This window comes from Penicillium hordei (assembly GCF_028827395.1).
Source record: "Penicillium hordei strain IBT 12815 chromosome Unknown utg000003l_segment0_segment0, whole genome shotgun sequence".
Lineage (NCBI taxonomy): Eukaryota > Fungi > Ascomycota > Eurotiomycetes > Eurotiales > Aspergillaceae > Penicillium > Penicillium hordei.
The window spans coordinates 665,110-683,436 of record NW_026623144.1 but is presented as its reverse complement, the minus strand read 5'-3'; the positions used below and the strand labels follow the sequence as shown (position 1 = coordinate 683,436).

Here is an 18,327-nt window from a genome sequence, read left to right as displayed (position 1 = left end):
CCATCGTACATTCATCTTCAATAGATATAAGCACTGCCTTGGCGTACACGGCTAGACCGGGTGCAAATATCTAAAGTGTCCATATACATACAGGGTTCAAATCCAATCATTTCATCATGTCTTCTCTCTTGAAAGCCACGTCCATCATTTACTGGGGGGTGGGCTGGGGCGCACCTCGCCCACGACCTCCTCTGCCACGAAATCCATTACCACGGCCGCGACCACGGCCACGTCCCCGATCCAATCCTTGCGGCGGCGGAACTTTAGAGTAGTTCTGCGGACGGAAGTTAGGGTTATTTTGGATAACACCCTCGCCGGGGTCGCCGTTGTCCATTGCGACATATCCACCCCGGGCACCTCCACGACCACCGCCACGGGGACCACGGGGAACACCGCCACCATTGGCATGGGGACGGAAGGGGAGAGTGGTCTGCTGTCCGTTGTTGAGACCTAGACCTCCGCGACCTCCACGCCCAGCGCCATTGCCCTGTCCGGCGACAGCTCCTCGGAAAGAACCTCTCAGGGGCGGAGGAGCAGTTGCGTTCCTCAGTTGTCCCTGTCCGTGGGGGCCGATAGGGGCCGTACCCGGCAACTGTCAAAGGAGTCTGTGTCTGCTGGGTTTGCTGGCTAGCTGTAGCACGGGAACTGGTAATAAGTTGTCGGTTGGAGATGTTGAGGAGGGAAGATGCCAAAACAGTTTGACCACGGAATGGTGAGCATCGGCCACCTAGTGTAGTGCCGCTCATAAACGACACATCAAAGACAACATCAAGCAGAAGAGCTCGCGAGGTTCTGGTGAGACCGACAACTGTGCCACGAGTAGCGATCGGCACTTTACCGGAATCTTGGGCATACACAACCCGATCACCAAGCTTGAAGCTTTGGTTTCCGAGACGGTGCTCGACATCAGCAGGCCGAAGGAGGGCACTACGGGGTACACCCCGAACCTTCTTCGGTTGCATATCTGGCAGGGACGCATTGAGATTGTCGGCATCCTGCTCAATTAACATCACAATATCTGAGTCAAGCTGCTCAGCATCGAGGGGCACCCTCTCGAAGTTCTTAGCTTCTATAGATTTGAGCCAATCCTTGATCTCCTTCATCTTGAGGGCGGCAATTTCTTCAGGATAGAAATCAGTTGGGGAATAACGGTCGCTTTGAGGGTTGCGTTGGATGCCAGCAATGAATTCGGGGAAATTGATCATGTACTGTTGAATCAGTTCCACTGCCTTCTGGCTGAATTCCCAGCCGGATTCTCCCCGACGGGAGTATCCAAGAACCTTCTGTTGTTTTGCCTGGAACTTCAGGTTAAGACCGAGGTTCGCACGTTGGCCTTCGATGTCAACAGTAAAGGAAGATGTGATCTTAGCCAGTACCAAAGGATTGAGGCGAAGACTGCGGGCAACAGCGTACGAAGGCATGTACGGGCAAAGTTGCTCAGATACTCTAACACGCTCTCGACCGAATTCTGGCTCCCGGCCTTTTACAGCCGCGACCAGTCCATTCACCTTTCCGTCTTCGTGTCCGCTAACATACACAGGTCTTCCGTAATTGAAGTCACCCAAGAAGAAGGCACGAGAACCCTCTGGGAACTCTTCTTGGATAGAGAGAGCTTCCCGCTCAATGAAGCGTTGATCAGGATTGATCACATCATCGACAACCACCTGTAAAGCATAGTCTGTCTCTTGGCCGGGTATATCAGCGAATTCCTTGATTGTGGCTCCTTCGTCGGTCTTGTTCATGCCCTTCAGAAGTTGGATGTGGACCAGAGATTCGACATCGCCAATGATAATTGCTAGGCGCTTGCTGTAGATGGTTTCGATCTTGTTAGCTTTCCTCTTCCACTGCTCAATTTGCTGAGGGGTGTGGGGAATAGACAAAGGGTGTTCTTCCCCGACAGGAAGAACATAATCAAATAATTCGTCCGAGACGCGAACCACAAGAGCTTCTTGCAAGAATGGATAGCCCACGTGGACACGCTTCCCAAGTTTTGTCTTAGCCAGTTCAATGCTCGACCGGCTTCCCGGATCGAGGAGTGTAATAACCTGACTCTCATTGCGGCTGTCTTGATTGAACACACAGACGCCATGGAAACCTAATTGACCATGGTGCGGAAGTGTCTTGATGCTAGGGAAGCCAGCAAGCGCTGCCTTGCCTAGGTGTACGCCATCCATTAAGCCAGCGTAGGGCACTAAACCATCCATGGCGGGGAGGTCGAAGAGGTTCTCAATGCAACGGCAGCTAGGAAGATCGGGGAATACACCAGGCATTGAGGAGGGGTAAACGAAGTTCACCTCTGGGGAATAGGTGAATTTGAGACAGGCCCCAAAGTCGTTCCTTGCTTTTTCATCCGCAGAAAGTTGGTTTTCTTTCGTTTTAAGGGCGTCCAACAGCCGCTTTTCGTCGATGAATGGGATCTTGACAACGGCTTCCCATTCCATCTTTTTCCCGTTCATATCAAGATCGAAATCACGGGGATAGAAATCGTAGATGGGGGAATCAGGCGAGGTCATCAGATCCCAATACGCAGTAGGCACAATCTTCTTGCTGCGGTCGGGCAAGACACCCATAAGCTGGTCGAACGGCCGGAAAGGCTGTCCCAATTTGAAGTTCATGTCTGCACCAAGGCCATCATTCACATCTGTTCCACCGTCAGCAATCAAATCAATACAAAAAAGGGATTCAGCGCTACTAACCAGAGATCATAGGGGCGTAGTGGTACTGGAAGAACCAGGGCCACGATGCAATGCCACGGTAATAGTAGAACAAGACCCACTGCAATCCTTGCACGTAGTTTTGCGCCAACTTCTTCATCTCTTCCTTGTTGTCGAGGCCCCAACCGAACTTGGTCCGATAATAATTATCTTTCCATTCAAGGAACTTGGCGTCATATTTCTCCTGGGCGGCCTTCTGCGCTTCCTCGGCCGTCATCTCCTGAACCTTGGCCTTCTCGTACTTCCGAATAATACGCTGAACAGCCATCGATGCCTCCTCATCCTCTTCGTCGTCATCACTATCACCTTGGGTCGGAGGCAAGGAGAGCCTCATGAACCGATCACCGTTCTCATTGTCGAGGGAGGACCAAGACAACCGGAGCTCATCCGCCAGCTGTTCGACGAAAGTGCGGTCACGAGCTGGAAGTGTAGGAGGGAGGTCAAGAGGTTCAGAGGCCTTGTCAGGCCGGTTCAGAACGTACTTCTTGACCGTCTTGAGGATCTCCTTTTGAGAAGGAGTGAGCGTAAGCTCTTTCTTCTGTTGCGAGTTCGAATAATCAATGTTTGAGTCTTTCTTTGACTTGATCCATTGGGCATCAGAGTTCTCTGCCTCAAAGAATCGGTATTCCACAGCACTGAGTGCGGTCACGAGCATACCCAACCGTTGCACATTGATAACACCCTGCTCGTTGATGTAGCCGCCCATCTTTGGCAGCACCTCCTTGTAGAGCTTGAACATAAGGGCAAGGGCACCCTCGTTGATATGTAAGTTTGGAAGGTTGGGCAAGAAGTCGTTGCCAACGAAAAAGGCCATGAGAATGAAATCATCAATAACACGCTCCATATCGAATGGGAAATCCAGAACACCTTCTTGTTCTAGCTCTTGGAATTCCAATTCCAAATATTCTCGAACCACGCTCAGATGCAACAAATAAAAGTTTTGATGTTCCAGTTCCTTGGGCTTCTTGGATACTTGGCGACCAAAGGTCACCTCTTCTCGAAGAAGGCAGAAGTGAGGGTCATGGCTGAGAAGACCCAGCATGATCAGATCGGCATCCAGACCGTAAAGACAGTGGCGAACATTGGATTCATAGTCGGGCTGCGCTTTCGAGCAACGAATGTATTCCATAATCTTGTGCTCGCCTTCTCCTGGAACCTCATGGCCAGAAAGCACAATTTCCACACCTTGCCAATCTGTATCCTCCGAGATTTTCTTGTTGATGAAGTATTTGAGTTGTTTCGTCAATTTTTGCATGAACTCGGTACCCGGGGTGATGCAGTTGCTGTCAAAGGCATCTTCCTTTGGCATCTCCAGGCCCTGCTGGATGGCCTTCTCCTTCGCGTTTTCTGCATCCAGAGCCGTTCGGAATCGACGAGCGCGTTGTTGATTCATCTTAGCGCGAGGGGCAACACCGTCTACCGCCATGTAGAACAGCTTCTTGGGCTTGATCTTGCCAAATAGATGTTCGATGTAATTGAAGATGGCAATGAACATTTGATCCTCAGTCATACGAAATGTTGGGGAATCGCTGTCGCTATGCGTACAGTTGTGAATAATGCCGTTCATGTCGAGGTATAGGCTATCGAATTCGGGTATCCGGCTCTCTGCGATCAGCATCGAGATTGACGGATACCGCTCACTCAGCCAGCGGAAGAATTTCGGGACACCCATGGTGAAGGTTGGGTTCGATTGAAGACAATATTGTCAAGGAAGGAATCGGCAGGTAATTTATCGTAAGAGTTGAGAGATCGTATGAGGGGTACTCGTAAAGGACTGAAGGAGAGTTGCGACGAAAGGTGAAATCATCCAATGAAGAAATCTTGGACAAGATACTGCGCCAGTCAAGTGGTACCCAAAGGAAGATAAATGGGCATAAAAAAAACAAGCAAGAGAAAAATATAGTAACGCCAAACTGACGCTTTTCAGTTGTCTATGATGCAAGAAGCAGGTGTCCCCACGATGTGAACATTGAAGAGTCAACGGAGCTCACTTACCGCCTACCAATTAGGACTAGTGCCATTACAGGTCTCCCGGCGCTCATTAACGCGCTGTTGCGCGTAGCTTTCCTCCACCTACCTGTCTGCTTCACACACTCTTTCTCAGTGGTTCGAGTTCCGTTGTCTAGTGAGCTCAATATACTGCTCGGTCTACACCACCCTAAAACCATGGATCCCTATGAAAACGATGCTGGTGAGCATTTATGTCCTTGCGCACTACTTAAAATCTCAATCTAACCAACGTCTAGGTGTTGGTGACGAGCACGAGAAAGATCAGGACCAGGATCAAGATCATGAACATGCTGATGAGAAAGCGATCAACGAAGGTAGCTTTGCTCAACCTCTCTCAAATTTTACCAATTACGGTCATATCTAATCACATTCACTGAGAACAGAGTACAAAACATGGAAGAAGAATGCGCCCTTCCTCTATGATATGATCCTGAGCACAGCATTAGAATGGCCAACTCTTACAACTCAGTGGCTTCCAGATAAGCAAGAGTATGCCCCGAACTCATACTTGTCCAATCATCAACCTAACCAAGTCTATCTTCAGAGTCCCAGACAAGCCCTACTCAACCCACCGTCTCCTCATTGGCACACATACCACTGGTGATGCGCAGAATTACCTTCAGATTGCCCAGGTGCAACTCCCAAACCCTAATGTCCCAAACCCGGAAGACTATGACGAAGAGAAAGGAGAGATTGGAGGCTATGGCGGGGGTTCAAAGAAAGCACAAATGGAAATCAAGTTCAATATTGTGCAAAAGATCGATCACAAGGGTGAGGTCAACAAGGCCCGGTATCAGCCACAGAACCCGAATATCATTGCGACAATGTGCACAGATGGTCGGGTGATGATCTGGGATCGCTCTAAGCACCCCAGCTTGCCAACCGGCACAGTGAACCCTCAAATGGAGCTCCTAGGTCATGAAGCTGAAGGCTTCGGACTTAGCTGGAACCCCCATGTGGCAGGTCACCTCGCAACGGGCAGTGAGGATAAGACTGTTCGACTTTGGTAAGCGAGCGCAACCTGAAAACACAGGATTTGCTGTGACTAGCGTCTAATGAAGCTCACCAGGGACATTACTACATACACCAAGGGTAACAAGGCAGTCCGGCCAAGCCGTACTTTCACGCACCACTCCTCGATCGTCAACGACGTTCAACACCATCCTCTCCACTCCTCTCTCATCGGAACTGTCTCCGATGACATCACGCTTCAAATCCTCGATACCCGCCACGATGATTCCACTCGTGCGGCTGCTTCGGCTGAAGGTCAGCACCGCGATGCCATCAACTCAATTTCCTTCAACCCGGCCTCCGAGACGATTTTGGCCACGGGTTCCGCCGACAAGACTATCGGTATCTGGGATCTCCGCAACCTGAAAGCGAAGCTCCACTCACTGGAGGGCCACACTGATTCGGTACAATCTATCTCGTGGCATCCATTTGAGGAGTCGGTGCTGGCAAGTTCCAGTTACGACCGCAAGATTATGTTCTGGGATCTCAGCCGGGCAGGCGAGGAGCAAACCCCCGAAGATGCTCAAGATGGACCACCAGAGCTGTAAGTGACTTTTTTTTCCCGCTTCATTTAATGCGTTGGAATATTGGCTGACCTAATCCTTAGCCTGTTTATGCACGGTGGACACACGAACCGTATCTCAGACTTCAGCTGGAACCTAAGTGACCCGTGGGTTCTCTGTTCCGCAGCCGAGGACAATCTACTGCAGGTATGGAAGGTAGCAGATGCAATTGTGGGCAAGGATCTGGAGGATGTCCCAACAGAAGAAATTGAGGCATGATTCAATTCCTACCGGACTTGCAGTCGTCTAGTCATTTTTCATATGGGTGCTTCTTTGATATAGGTGAATTAAGACCATGGCGAGTAATCATTAAAAATACCATTTCATCTATAACCCTTGTTGCTAGCGACATGGTTGTCATATTGTCCACCAACCCTAATATCTCTAAATGTTGTATATAGCAGGACACGTCATTAGGTCGCCAACCTAGCCAAGCCATGATATATTCACTATCGCGTAGCATCTATAATTCTTGTAGACTTCAGCACCGCTTAGTGAAGTCAGTATGTATTTTCTACAATATTAGTTGCTCTATTTCAAGATGTTTCTCACTGCAGGGTGAGTGCATCCCCGCACGTTCCACCACATAAAGCTAACGCCGAGAGTATATGAGGTCTGTGACGAACAGACCAAGGAATATGTTCTGTACTACACTCTAATACAGTCCAAGATTCATATAGTACAATATAGCTCTGGAGATCCATGCATGTGCTATCCGGGCCGGGTGTCTGTTATCTGACCGCGGGGAGCATGTCATCATTCCGGTGGGATGTGATTGGTGGTGATTGGTGGGGGGCGATGAGGGGGACAGAAGAAAGTTAGTGTCGTTTGCTAAAAAAAAAAATGAGTCTTACTTATTTATATGCTCACCTCATTTATTATTTATATATCATCTTGGAAGGTGACATATTCTACTTTTTATCAACTTCACTCTTGAAATAAATCTCCATCATGGGTTCCGGTTCCCCTACAAGCCCCAGGGCCTCAGCCATTCCGTCCCACATGCTGAACGGTAGCTCCCCGCTGCACCGTTCAACAGGTGGCCGTGATTCTCGTGAGCGCGAGAGTCTGAGTACATCCATTCGCTCCTCTTTTGAACCCCGAATTCCCATTGAATTTGAATCTCCTGAGACCAAGACCGACACCAAGACTGAGACCCAGGCCGATACTGAGGAAACTGGGGCCGCCCCCACCCTGGCCGTTTCCAGTGCTACTGTGCCAATCCGCAGTGTGGCGCCAGTGCGGTATGTATACAACGATATCATGGCACTTTACATTTCATTGCTAATCTCTGGGATGTAGTCCTACCTTGAATGACCCTCCCCGCGATCCCCGGGATGCGGCCGCCCCATTCACGCCCTCATCCACTGTCAGCCGACCTGCCAGCCCCTACACATTGAACCCACCTATCGACTTTGACGGTCTCAGCTGGCCTTGTTAGTGATACCAACCCCATCGGTGGACACCGCTCTATCGGTGTATTCCTCTAACCACGATCACTAGGCCCGGGAACCAGACAGCGGAAGGAGTCGACGCCGGAGGAGACCGAACAACGACTTGAGAAGATGTCCGGAGCTATCCGCACAATCTTGGAATGTATCGGCGAGGATCCGGAAAGAGAGGGTCTTCTCGAGACCCCCATGCGATATGCCAAAGCCATGCTCTATTTCACCAAGGGCTATGAGGAGAATGTTCGGGACTTGGTCAACAACGCTGTCTTCCACGAGGATCACGATGAGTTGGTTATTGTCAAGGATATCGATATCTTCTCGATGTGCGAGCACCACATGGTGCCCTTCACCGGAAAGGTAAGAATCGCTACATATAACGATACCGTGGTGGCAATCATTCTAACAACTTACAGATGCATATCGGATACATTCCTGACCGCCGTGTCCTTGGTCTGTCAAAACTGGCTCGCCTGGCAGAGATGTTCTCTCGTAGGCTTCAGGTCCAGGAGCGTTTGACCAAGCAAGTTGCGTTGGCCATTTCAGAGGTCCTCCAGCCTCGCGGCGTCGGTGTCGTTATGGAATCTTCCCACCTTTGCATGGTTATGCGTGGTGTGCAAAAGGTTAGCAGCACCACCACTACCAGCTGTATGCTGGGATGTATGCGGTCCAGCGCCAAGACTCGCGAAGAGTTCTTGACTCTGTTGAACCGGAGATAATACCCCATTTCCCCATCTGCCCAACCTAAACGCAGGTTGTTGATTTTTTCGGATTTTTTTGGAGTTTCGGATACCTTTCAACAGGTTTTTGGGTGGTCTTGCTTTTTACTTTACATGTTAAGCGTGGATTGGTGTTTCTCTTGTCTTCTCTCATCTTGGTTTTCCTGCACATACTCGGGCAAATCTTTGCCCTGGTGTCTTCCCATGCTTCCCTTGTCCACGAAGCTCACACCCTGGTTGGAGAGCTGATGGCTTCGCGGGAAATGGTGAACATCCCCTTCCTCGACCTATGACGGACCCGAGGAAGAAATTAAAATCCCCTCATTCACTATCCCTTACGCCCTTTGCCCTGCCATACTAACACAACCGCACAAGAGGCCTTTGCTGTGCATTCTATTGAGATCTTACTCTCACTAGATAGCACCAGCAAGGCTGTTTCAACACTTAATCTCATGCCGCTTACGAGCATCCTAGTAGGATTTCCGGGAGCTATCCACTTAGATACGATGTACGTATTAGAATCAATGTACAATTTCGTTCAGATTTCTTGTTTCCTCATGTAGAACAAAAAAGCAAAGCTCTGGCAGTGGTGTGTCGACGTTCAGCATAGACGTTCAGTTAGAGTCCTGCAGCCGATTTCTATAAAAACTATTTGGGCTGTCTCAGGGCTTTTATAGGACCACTCAAGTCTTCTAAGGGTTTGATGAAGGGTAACTAGGTGAACCCTGCTACCTGTCCAGGTGTGGGCATATAGATAGGTACTTTGATCTCTGAGTGCTTGATGCTCTTGAAGATAGGTATCATCAGAGGCGTTCAAACTTCTCACATCAGGACCTCGTCAGCGGTGAATGATACCTGGGCAACCACCCTTCTAACGACTAATCGTTCCATGTGACGATGTCCTCCTACACGTACACAAACCTGGAATTGTTTTTCTCTTTTGAATCCGTCCTCTAACAAACTCTTCATTCCTGTCTCATCTCTCTACTATCCAACTCTCTATCCGACTCTCAAACTCTCCATCATCCGGAAACTTACTCTATTCATCTTCAGTTCTTCCTGCAATCTATTGATTGTATTGATTGTCTCTACTTAACCTTCTTTGTGCTTCTTTTGCTACATTTGACGTGCCTGTGCATCTTCCAGTCACGTCCACCTCCATCCTTACCTGTTGTTCTCTCTTACCACGACGCACCACACTCCACCCCACAGCCACCAAAGTCTGACATCCACGCTATCTATCTCTGTAAGTCTCGTGGGTGTTGATCCTGGTTCCTTTATGTGTGCTATATACAACACCAGCCGTCTATGCATATTCCGGATTTTCTTCAAAGAAAATATGATGTGATACTCTTTCTGATCTGATCTATGTACCCTTATTTGGTTGCTATGAGATATGACACTAATCTGTTCGCAAAACAAAAGGGATCTCGCGTTCAAACCTGTCGAATACCCTGCACCTGAAAAGTCCGCCCTGACAACATTGAGCACTACAGGTATGTTAAACATGTCTAATTAAATCAAGCACAAGACTTACTTGACATAGAGTTGAGGAAACCAAGAATCCGTTTCAATACAATGGGGGACCACACTCAAGATCCAGCCTTTCATCGCTCCCCGAGTCTCTCTTCTGACGACGATACCCCCGACTTTTCCAATGAGCCCACTAGTACTAATAATACTGCCGGGTCTGGATCCTCATGGTTTCCCTCTCAGACAACCCTTGACATTCTCCAAGCGCACCTGGCAGTTGACCCCAACTCTGGCTCTTCCGAAACTTCTGAACCGCGTGTGCACCCCGACTTCTTCGTCTATCTTGAGAGATTACGAAGGCTCAATGAAACCACTAGAGTAAATGCGCGCAGGGAAGTTGAAGCCTGGCACCAAGCTGTTTTTGGGCCCAACCAGTCTCAGGATCAAGCTTCTCAGACGGTTAATTCTCAACAACCCCATGCTTCTCACATGATCAATGAGTCCCACGATGAAGCCTCTCGCATGATTAATGAATCACAGGACGGGGATTATCGCATGCTAGACGAGTCCGAGGATGAAGCTTCTCGGATACTTAATGAGTCCTATCAAGGAAATTCGCAATTTACCAACGAATTCAACCAACCCTCGTACCATGCTGGTACCGAGCATGTGTTACAGCCATCCGGGATGGGCGTACGTGAGCAACATGGAACCCAATATCCCACTGCAGCCGAATCATCTGGGCCGATTCCACATGTCCATTTTGAGACACCTGATCCCATGGACACTGCCGCTAGGGACCATGCCCATCACCATAGGCCTCCTTCCCCTTACCCTGCAGTGACTCGGGGCGAATCCTCTGCTGCTCCAAACCCCATGCCACCTCCTGCTATACCAGCACCTGAGCCACGCGGGTATACCGACTGGGGAAACCCTTACAGATTTCCATTCGACCCAGCTCCGTTTCCCGAGAATGCCACCCCTTATGCTCCAGAACGCATTATCCAAGCATGGCTTATCCGGCAGCAGCTTATTGCCGGTGTTCGTCCTGAGGATATTGAGCCCATGTCAGTCCCACGCGGAAGGCGGCACCGAACCCCTCCCTACATGATTTTGAATGAGAGCGGTGCCCATATCATAAGAATTGAGCCTGCCTCCTTTGAGGGTGTCATGCTTCCTCTGCCCGTCCTTCCTTGGCTGCCGCGGCGCCCAAGTTCCAACGCACCCACTGCGTCTGTTTCATCCAATGCACCCGATGCTTCGGGTCTACCCACTGGACCAAATATCGCGACTGCTCCAAACCCAGCGAGTACTCTAAACTTGTCGGTGGCCTCAAACCCCACCACAAACCAGCCAGTTGCTTCTCATTTGCCAGCTGGAGCAACATCGCTAGCTGCTCTAACCCCGCCGGACCCTCCAGCCCTCACAGCTGATCCAAGCTCCGCTAGTACGCTAAATTCTTCGGTTGCCCCAAACGCGTCGGCTCCTCAAACGATCCCGGTTGATCTAAGCTCAGCTAGTTCTCTCAACTCGTCGGTTACCTCAAATATGCCGGCTACCACAAACCCGCCAGTTTCTTCACACTTGCCAGCTGCTCCTGTTTTAGCAGACCCCACTGTTGTTTCAGACCCAACTTATACACCAGAACAAAGTTCGGGAGATCCAAATCAGGATGTTGCAGAAAGTCAGACCGCGGATCCGCGTATGGTGGCCTTCTTCCAACCTCTTAGGCTACATGAACCTACTAATTTACCCTCACTTTCTGGACCAGATTCGAATCCAGAAAGACCAAGCACATCTGCGTTCAGCTCCAATGAGAACAGCCAAACTTCCGCCGTTGCCCTCCAGTCGCAGTCGCAAGCCAGCTTGCCCCAGACTGTGCAAAACCGTACTGATGCTGATTCCATCGGTTCTCAAGAAGTCCATGGTGTTGGGGTGTCTCGGGGCCCTTCGCAGGACCGAGACTCTTCAACTATCTCTCCTCTGTCGAACGAAGGGACAGAGACCGGTAATGTTCCTCCTCCCCATACCCCCAATGGCAATGGGGTTGTGCATCACGCGATCACCTTGTCGGAGCCCGAGGATCCTGATGAGCCCGGGGCGCCTCGTCTGCGTCGTTTTACCATCGATGGAACAGATGATTCACTCGTGGTGGGCCGCTTTTCTGAGGAGGTTAAGGCTGCCGGCGATCAACCCTCCTTCAGAGGGTTGATCTAAGGATACGTCAATGTCTGTATGAGTATTCACCGAAGGCAATGTTGCTTACCCACGTAAGCATCAAGTGATTTGCGGGCGATCTTGAAACAGTTGTGCGAGTGGTGAGATTGTCAATCTTTGAAAAAGAAGATGGAGTATATTGTAGAGTATTACTGAATAAACTTGTTTAAGTATCAGTTGTTTTACGTCCTAAATCTACTACTATATAGCATGTAGAAACATATTTTTGTGCCTATGTACTGATACGTCCTGGCACTCTTGTATTAGATGTAGGGCCCCATGTTCTGAATTGCTCGCCTATGCAATAGAATATATATTCGTCCCCGATCAATGTACCACGGCATGTCACAGCTGTCCTCGCCTGTCGCTAGCGTTTCCTTATCAAAGGAGTCCTAGGTGGAGTACTTGGCTTCATGAGCTCAGAACGGATATCTAATATAAATAACAGTTATATCTAGGACCTGGGGGTATTGTTAGTATAACTCTGTATGTAAAATCTCTCCGTTATCGAAAAAGGTCACGAAAGTACATAAACAACATGACGTCACGTGACCCACATGTGACCCCACGCCCAATTCCGGCACAACTTCGACCTGCCCATGACATCAACCTACCTCTTTACTTTCTTAGTTCCTCGCCGATTTGGCATGGCGCTTGTCCTTTTGACCATACTGCAATAATGTCTTTTGTTGGATCTAACCCTCAGGATTTTCTGGGGAATGTCCCCTTTTTTCTGTCGGGTGAGAATGGCCGGGGGTTGTGTTCCAGCACATCCCGCTCAATCTCGGGCTGACTTTCAGACCACGACCCTGAGTTCCCTGCAACCACATCCATATCATGAGATGTTGCTTTCTGTTAGATTAAAAACTGTCAAGTTCTGGTCCTGGAATTGATCTCGCTATTTAATATGGGAGGTGGGGTTGGCTGAGTGCAGGGCCTAGTCTCTAGCATTTCACCGACATGCCGCACCTTTGGGGGCGTGGGGGAGGGGGGAAGAGGACTTACTCATTCTACTGGATTTTCTACTGGATTATACTGGACTGAGGTGGAACTATCATTGTTTTTAGGCTCTTCTTGCCTTGACCGACTCGTACATGACCCCTCATTCGATATGCTCTCCACCATTGCCGCCAGCCTTTTGTCTAGTCAACCGACCTAGACACTTGGATATCACCAACATGAATTCGCACCCTAGTGGGGCACAGCCATAAGGACACTGGACTCGCAAATTTCGGCTTAAAACGACGTTGCAATCAGGATTTCCGCCCATGTTTCATCTCTCCCCCGGTGGTATTTGTCCCCCAGATAGTCAACCATCAGTCTGTCTGCTGTAAATCACGACAAAGCTTCATTTCATCACACACTATTTTCCTGGAGGATGACCCGAACCTCGACAACTGACTAATCTACAACTTACAAGACATCGAAAAACTGACTGGCTGGCTGTGATACTGATCATCAAAGTTGTTTGCAACAAAGACTCACAGCGTGTTGAATCGGCCCTCCGAATTGACCAACAGCTCCATGACCATGGGGGAAAGAATGATAAGAGACTCCAGCCATTGATTTTATGGTGTGACCTGATAATCCAACGGGGATTGTCATGTTCACAATGCTGCCTTGGGAATGTTGGCCCATCTGGCCTTGTGCAATACGTAGATAGTTTCATTCGTGGGACAAGCCAACACGGTCTCAATGTGCCTTTGCCAAAAACAGGCAACTGCTGTACAAAAAGGCAGGGCAGGGCGAGCACCAAGGAGACAAAATGCTAGCCTAGCTAGCATGTCAGTTTCTCCCACACATGGGCACCACTGATCAGCTCGTCATGTGCTGAGCAGACACAGACTCGACAAATTCGGTACTCAAAAAGAAACTCGGAGGAGCCAAGCAGAAGTACAGGTTGCACTTGTCTTCGATAGCTGCACGCCAACCTTCCAGCATCCATGCGTCGAATCAAGTTGTAGAGCCGCAACGCGGATCAGTCAGCAACCCCGAGGTCTCCAACCTTGGGAAAGCCCACCTTCCACGGCTAAGTAGTGTTCTTTCTTTAAGTGGAAGGGTGACACGCCGTATTTGATAAAACTGAATTGGTGCGTATGCCCCATTCAACTTTCCCCTTGCTTATGTTCTTGTTCACCAACGCTTGATAGTGTGAACAGTTCGGAATCTGGAAGAACTATCGTTCCGGGTCCCCCAAACCCGAAAGACTTCCGCCTGCGATCGCCGACACGCTTGGATGCCATCGTTCACTGCGCTTTCTCATCATTATCTTCAGTTCAAGGCCACTTCCAAGGACCGGCCTCGCTGACATTTTCTACTTCTCCTTATTGAACCAGATGCCGTTGGCGACGTTTACATGGCTGCGTCCCGTACGAGTCCGGTGTTGAGAGACCAGTGGAGCGCTGACCCGGACCGTGATCCCCGAGACAGGGAGAGACGGAGGGGCCGAGGGTCAGGCCGTGATCGAGGGAGAAACAGAGGTCGTGACCGAGGCCGTCCATATCGGCCCAATAACCGCAATTTCGATCGCCCGGGGCGGTCGCCACCACGCGCGTCCCGCTTTGGCCCTGACTCTTCTCACGACCTAGGTGATTTCGCTCCGGATCGATCTCCTCCTCGAGGCTCTCCTCCACCTCGAAACTTTCACAACAGCCGTCGACTAGATTCAACCCAACCGGGGTCATCGGCCGGTGACTGGAACACCCACAACTTCGGACCTTTCGACAGAGAAGCCCCCGGTCTTCGAAGGGACGAGTTATCAACCGGACCTCCACAGAAACGGCAAAGGACTCGAAGCCCCTCACCGCGTGGCGGTCGTGGCCCTCTCCCTCCACAGCGTCCAAATTACTCCGATAACTGGGATATCCGGGATCGAAGCCCTACATTCAAGAAACGAGGAGGCCGCAACCAAGGTCGTGGTGCTCCGAGACGAAGGTCACCACGACGGGGCAGGGACCGTCGTGGAAAAGATCGTCGCCGTCCAGATATCCCACGTCTAGGAAGATCTAGATCACCGGTTCATGAACGAGGGTTTCACCCATCGCCCGATCGAAGGTCTCGTACCCCTGGTGATGATAACTATAGCGACCACGGATCTCACTATCGGTCAAACTCACGGCACTCTGTACGATCTGCAACCTCGAGATATTCAGCATCGTCTCGCAGGTCAAGGCGTGATTCGGCTATGAACGAATCTCGACCAATCCAGTCTGTTGTGGACAGTACTGCTCGGTCTCCATCTCCACCGCGCCCGATTCCGAGCTTTGACTCTGATAACTTCGGTCCTCCCGGAGAACACTCTAATCCCGTGCGAGATGAGTTGCCAATGCATGCCATGCGCTCTGACAATCAACCTCGCCGTCGGTCGTCCCGACCACAACTTGATACCCGACCCTATGCAAACCCTCAAAACGCAGCATCAACAGGCTCATACCACGGTTCGCCGCAACCGCCATCACCTTATTCTGCAGGACGAGGAGGGTGGTCTGGTCCGCCTCCATATTCTGGAACTGGGTGAGTTTTCTATTGCTTTCACTTTACATGTTACATTGTGAATTATACTAACACTCTTTCAGCCACGCCTCTCCTTACCGAAATGATGACTATTCATCGCAAAATGGAAACTACTATCACAACCAAGGTCAATTTAACGGCCCTAAAAATCATCACCCTCAGTCTCCGTACGGCGGGCTTCCTCACCGGGGTGGCCACTCTGGTGGCGGTCACCGAGGAAACTTTTCAAACCAGGGTCCCGATCGGCGATTTTCTGGCTCTGGTCCTCATTCATATCACAATGGACCTTCACAACGCGGCGCGAGGGGAAATTTCAACAACTTACAATGGACCGCATCGGGATCACGAGGCCGTGGGGGACAACATAGCCCTCACCCGGCACACAGTCATGGGTCACAAACTCCCAATCGACCACACTCCTCTCACAATGACATGCAATCGCCCCTAGCTGGCGAAAGTAATAATTATGCCCGGCCCTCCAGTAGAGATGAAGAGGAGAACAAGACACAACCCCAACCCTCTGGCGGAAATGCCCAGTCCATGCCGCCCCCGACCCAAGAGTCCAATGAACCCACGCCTGCAAACAAGGGCGGGAAATTCAGCTTTGCTTTCAAGTCAAAGGCTGCACCTTCCCCCGCTCCAAAGCCAGTACCGGACCTTGCCCAGAGGATGCAGCAGGTCCGCGAGCCGGCCCCTCGTGCACCAGAGCCACCCCAACAACCTCGCAATCGGTTTACCAATGGGCCATTGCCCAAATTCAAACCAGATCCGAGGGGTGATCGCCGTGACCGGGACCGTGGTGGACGAAATCGGGATAGAGACCGCAGAGATTTCCGCGAGCCACGAGAATTCCGTGATCCACGGGATCGCAGAGACGACCGTCGGTTCGATCAACGTCGTGATCGACGACAAGGAGAACGGCCCTCGGATAGGCCCCTTGCCTGGCAAGATCGCCGCCGTGAACCTTCTCCGGAACCACCGAGAGAGCCACCACCGCCCAAGGAGAAGCGGATTCTTACTCGCCCTAAACCGCGCCCCACGCTTCCCGATGAGTTCGCTAATGCCGAATCTGTGTACTACCGAAAGCCGGGAAATGAGTCTGTGATCGGTGCTGGAACATATGGAAAGGTGTTCAAGGGAATCCACGTCTATACCCAGCGTAAAGTTGCGCTCAAGAAGATCCGAATGGAAGGTGAGAAGGATGGCTTCCCTGTTACAGCTGTTCGAGAGATCAAGCTGCTTCAGCATCTCCGAAACCATAATGTTGTCAGCCTTTTGGAGGTCATGGTTGAAAAGAACGAATGTTTCATGGTCTTTGAATACCTTTCTCACGATCTGACTGGTCTGATCAATCATCCCACTTTCTCTCACTCTCTCTCACAAGAAGGATCTGGCGAAGCAAATGTTCGAAGGTCTCAATTACCTTCACCATCGAGGAGTTCTACATCGTGATATCAAAGCAGCCAACATATTGATCAGCAATCGTGGATTGTTAAAGTTTGCCGATTTTGGCCTAGCCCGGTTCTTCTCCAAAAGTCGTCAGCTTGACTACACCAACCGAGTCATCACCATCTGGTACCGACCTCCGGAACTCCTCTTGGGTGAAACCCGATATGGCCCCGCGGTGGACGTATGGAGCGCTGCCTGCGTCTGCATGGAGATGTTCACCAAAAAGGCTGTTTTCCCCGGTGAAGGTGGTGAATTGAGTCAGATGGATAAGATCTACAATGCTTTGGGTACTCCTACCAAGTCTGAATGGCCGGACCTTGTGGAAATGCCCTGGTTCCACCTGATGCGGCCAACGGAACGAAGGAAGCGTGTTTTCGAGAACGTATACCGTGATGTGCTGACGTCTGGTGCGATGGATCTTATATCCTCGATCTTCCGCTACGATCCCTCACAGCGGCCGAGCGCCGAGGACGTTCTCAAACATCCATACTTCGTATCGGAAGAACCAGCTCCTCACCCACCCATTGAGTACATTTTCCCCGCTCCCTTCTGTATGCTATCCCTTCTAACCTTTGTCTGCAGATTGGAACACGTCGAAGGAGACTGGCATGAGTTTGAATCCAAGGCGCTTCGCAAGGAAGCTCGGCGCGTCGAGTACCAAAACCAAAAGGACCGCGACAAGCGTAAGGCCGATGCATCGGTGCCTAGCAGCGATCGGGATTCCAAACGAACCAAGCAAGATTCAAGTGATCGTGTCTCTGCACAGTGATGACTCTTGATTGGCAAGTTAGTTTATTATCATTATTATTTTTTGCTGTCTTATTGCATCGGACATGGTTGGTGGAATGGTTTGCATTTACTTTTCACGAGATTCACTACCCTAGGTATTTGGGGTTCTTCCGGGGTCGTCTCTTGTCACATATTGCCCATTGATCAAAGAAAATTTAGATCAAAGTTATTATTGCATGGTCAATTATAATGGACTGATGTATGGACTGATGTATATGTGACTTTTCTTCCGGCCTACAAAAGCATACAGACCGGATTCTAGCGTTCACCCCTTGCCGCTTTTTGCTTTTTGCTTCGCTAAAATTGAGCCCCCGTGGACGTCCTGTAGTATTACATGATCCATCACCTGCTCAGCACAAAGTTCAGCGCCTGCGGTGCGGAGAATCCAGATGTTAACCGGCGATCCATGGATCGGGCCCAG

At 50.3% G+C, this 18,327-nt stretch overlaps 6 protein-coding genes across 6 annotated transcripts; 5 read left to right on the top strand and 1 right to left on the bottom strand.

Annotated features, from left to right (window-relative positions):
* Positions 1-148: 148 nt before the first annotated feature.
* On the bottom strand, positions 149-4,386 carry N7537_005501 (chromatin-binding exonuclease XRN1; the record flags this gene model as incomplete). The annotated part of the gene is made up of 3 exons (XM_056896558.1): positions 149-545; positions 586-2,641; positions 2,697-4,386. 3 exons carry the CDS (start codon positions 4,384-4,386, stop codon positions 149-151), a joined length of 4,143 nt encoding a protein of 1,380 aa, XP_056752343.1.
* Positions 4,387-4,880: 494 nt separating this feature from the next.
* On the top strand, positions 4,881-6,517 carry N7537_005500 (WD repeat RBAP46/RBAP48/MSI1 family protein; the record flags this gene model as incomplete). Its single annotated transcript, XM_056896557.1, has 6 exons — positions 4,881-4,905; positions 4,961-5,038; positions 5,108-5,213; positions 5,269-5,730; positions 5,794-6,279; positions 6,343-6,517. 6 exons carry the CDS (start codon positions 4,881-4,883, stop codon positions 6,515-6,517), a joined length of 1,332 nt encoding a protein of 443 aa, XP_056752342.1.
* Positions 6,518-7,249: 732 nt separating this feature from the next.
* N7537_005499 (GTP cyclohydrolase I) lies at positions 7,250-8,465 on the top strand (the record flags this gene model as incomplete). The annotated part of the gene is made up of 4 exons (XM_056896556.1): positions 7,250-7,542; positions 7,601-7,734; positions 7,802-8,106; positions 8,163-8,465. 4 exons carry the CDS (start codon positions 7,250-7,252, stop codon positions 8,463-8,465), a joined length of 1,035 nt encoding a protein of 344 aa, XP_056752341.1.
* A 248-nt stretch (positions 8,466-8,713) lies between these two features.
* On the top strand, positions 8,714-9,028 carry N7537_005498 (uncharacterized protein; the record flags this gene model as incomplete). The annotated part of the gene is made up of 2 exons (XM_056896555.1): positions 8,714-8,731; positions 8,843-9,028. 2 exons carry the CDS (start codon positions 8,714-8,716, stop codon positions 9,026-9,028), a joined length of 204 nt encoding a protein of 67 aa, XP_056752340.1.
* Positions 9,029-9,861: 833 nt separating this feature from the next.
* On the top strand, positions 9,862-12,155 carry N7537_005497 (uncharacterized protein; the record flags this gene model as incomplete). Its single annotated transcript, XM_056896554.1, has 2 exons — positions 9,862-9,961; positions 10,012-12,155. 2 exons carry the CDS (start codon positions 9,862-9,864, stop codon positions 12,153-12,155), a joined length of 2,244 nt encoding a protein of 747 aa, XP_056752339.1.
* A 2,356-nt stretch (positions 12,156-14,511) lies between these two features.
* N7537_005496 (putative protein kinase) lies at positions 14,512-17,886 on the top strand (the record flags this gene model as incomplete). The annotated part of the gene is made up of 4 exons (XM_056896553.1): positions 14,512-15,668; positions 15,731-16,979; positions 17,053-17,645; positions 17,700-17,886. 4 exons carry the CDS (start codon positions 14,512-14,514, stop codon positions 17,884-17,886), a joined length of 3,186 nt encoding a protein of 1,061 aa, XP_056752338.1.
* Between the last annotated feature and the right edge of the window lie 441 nt (positions 17,887-18,327).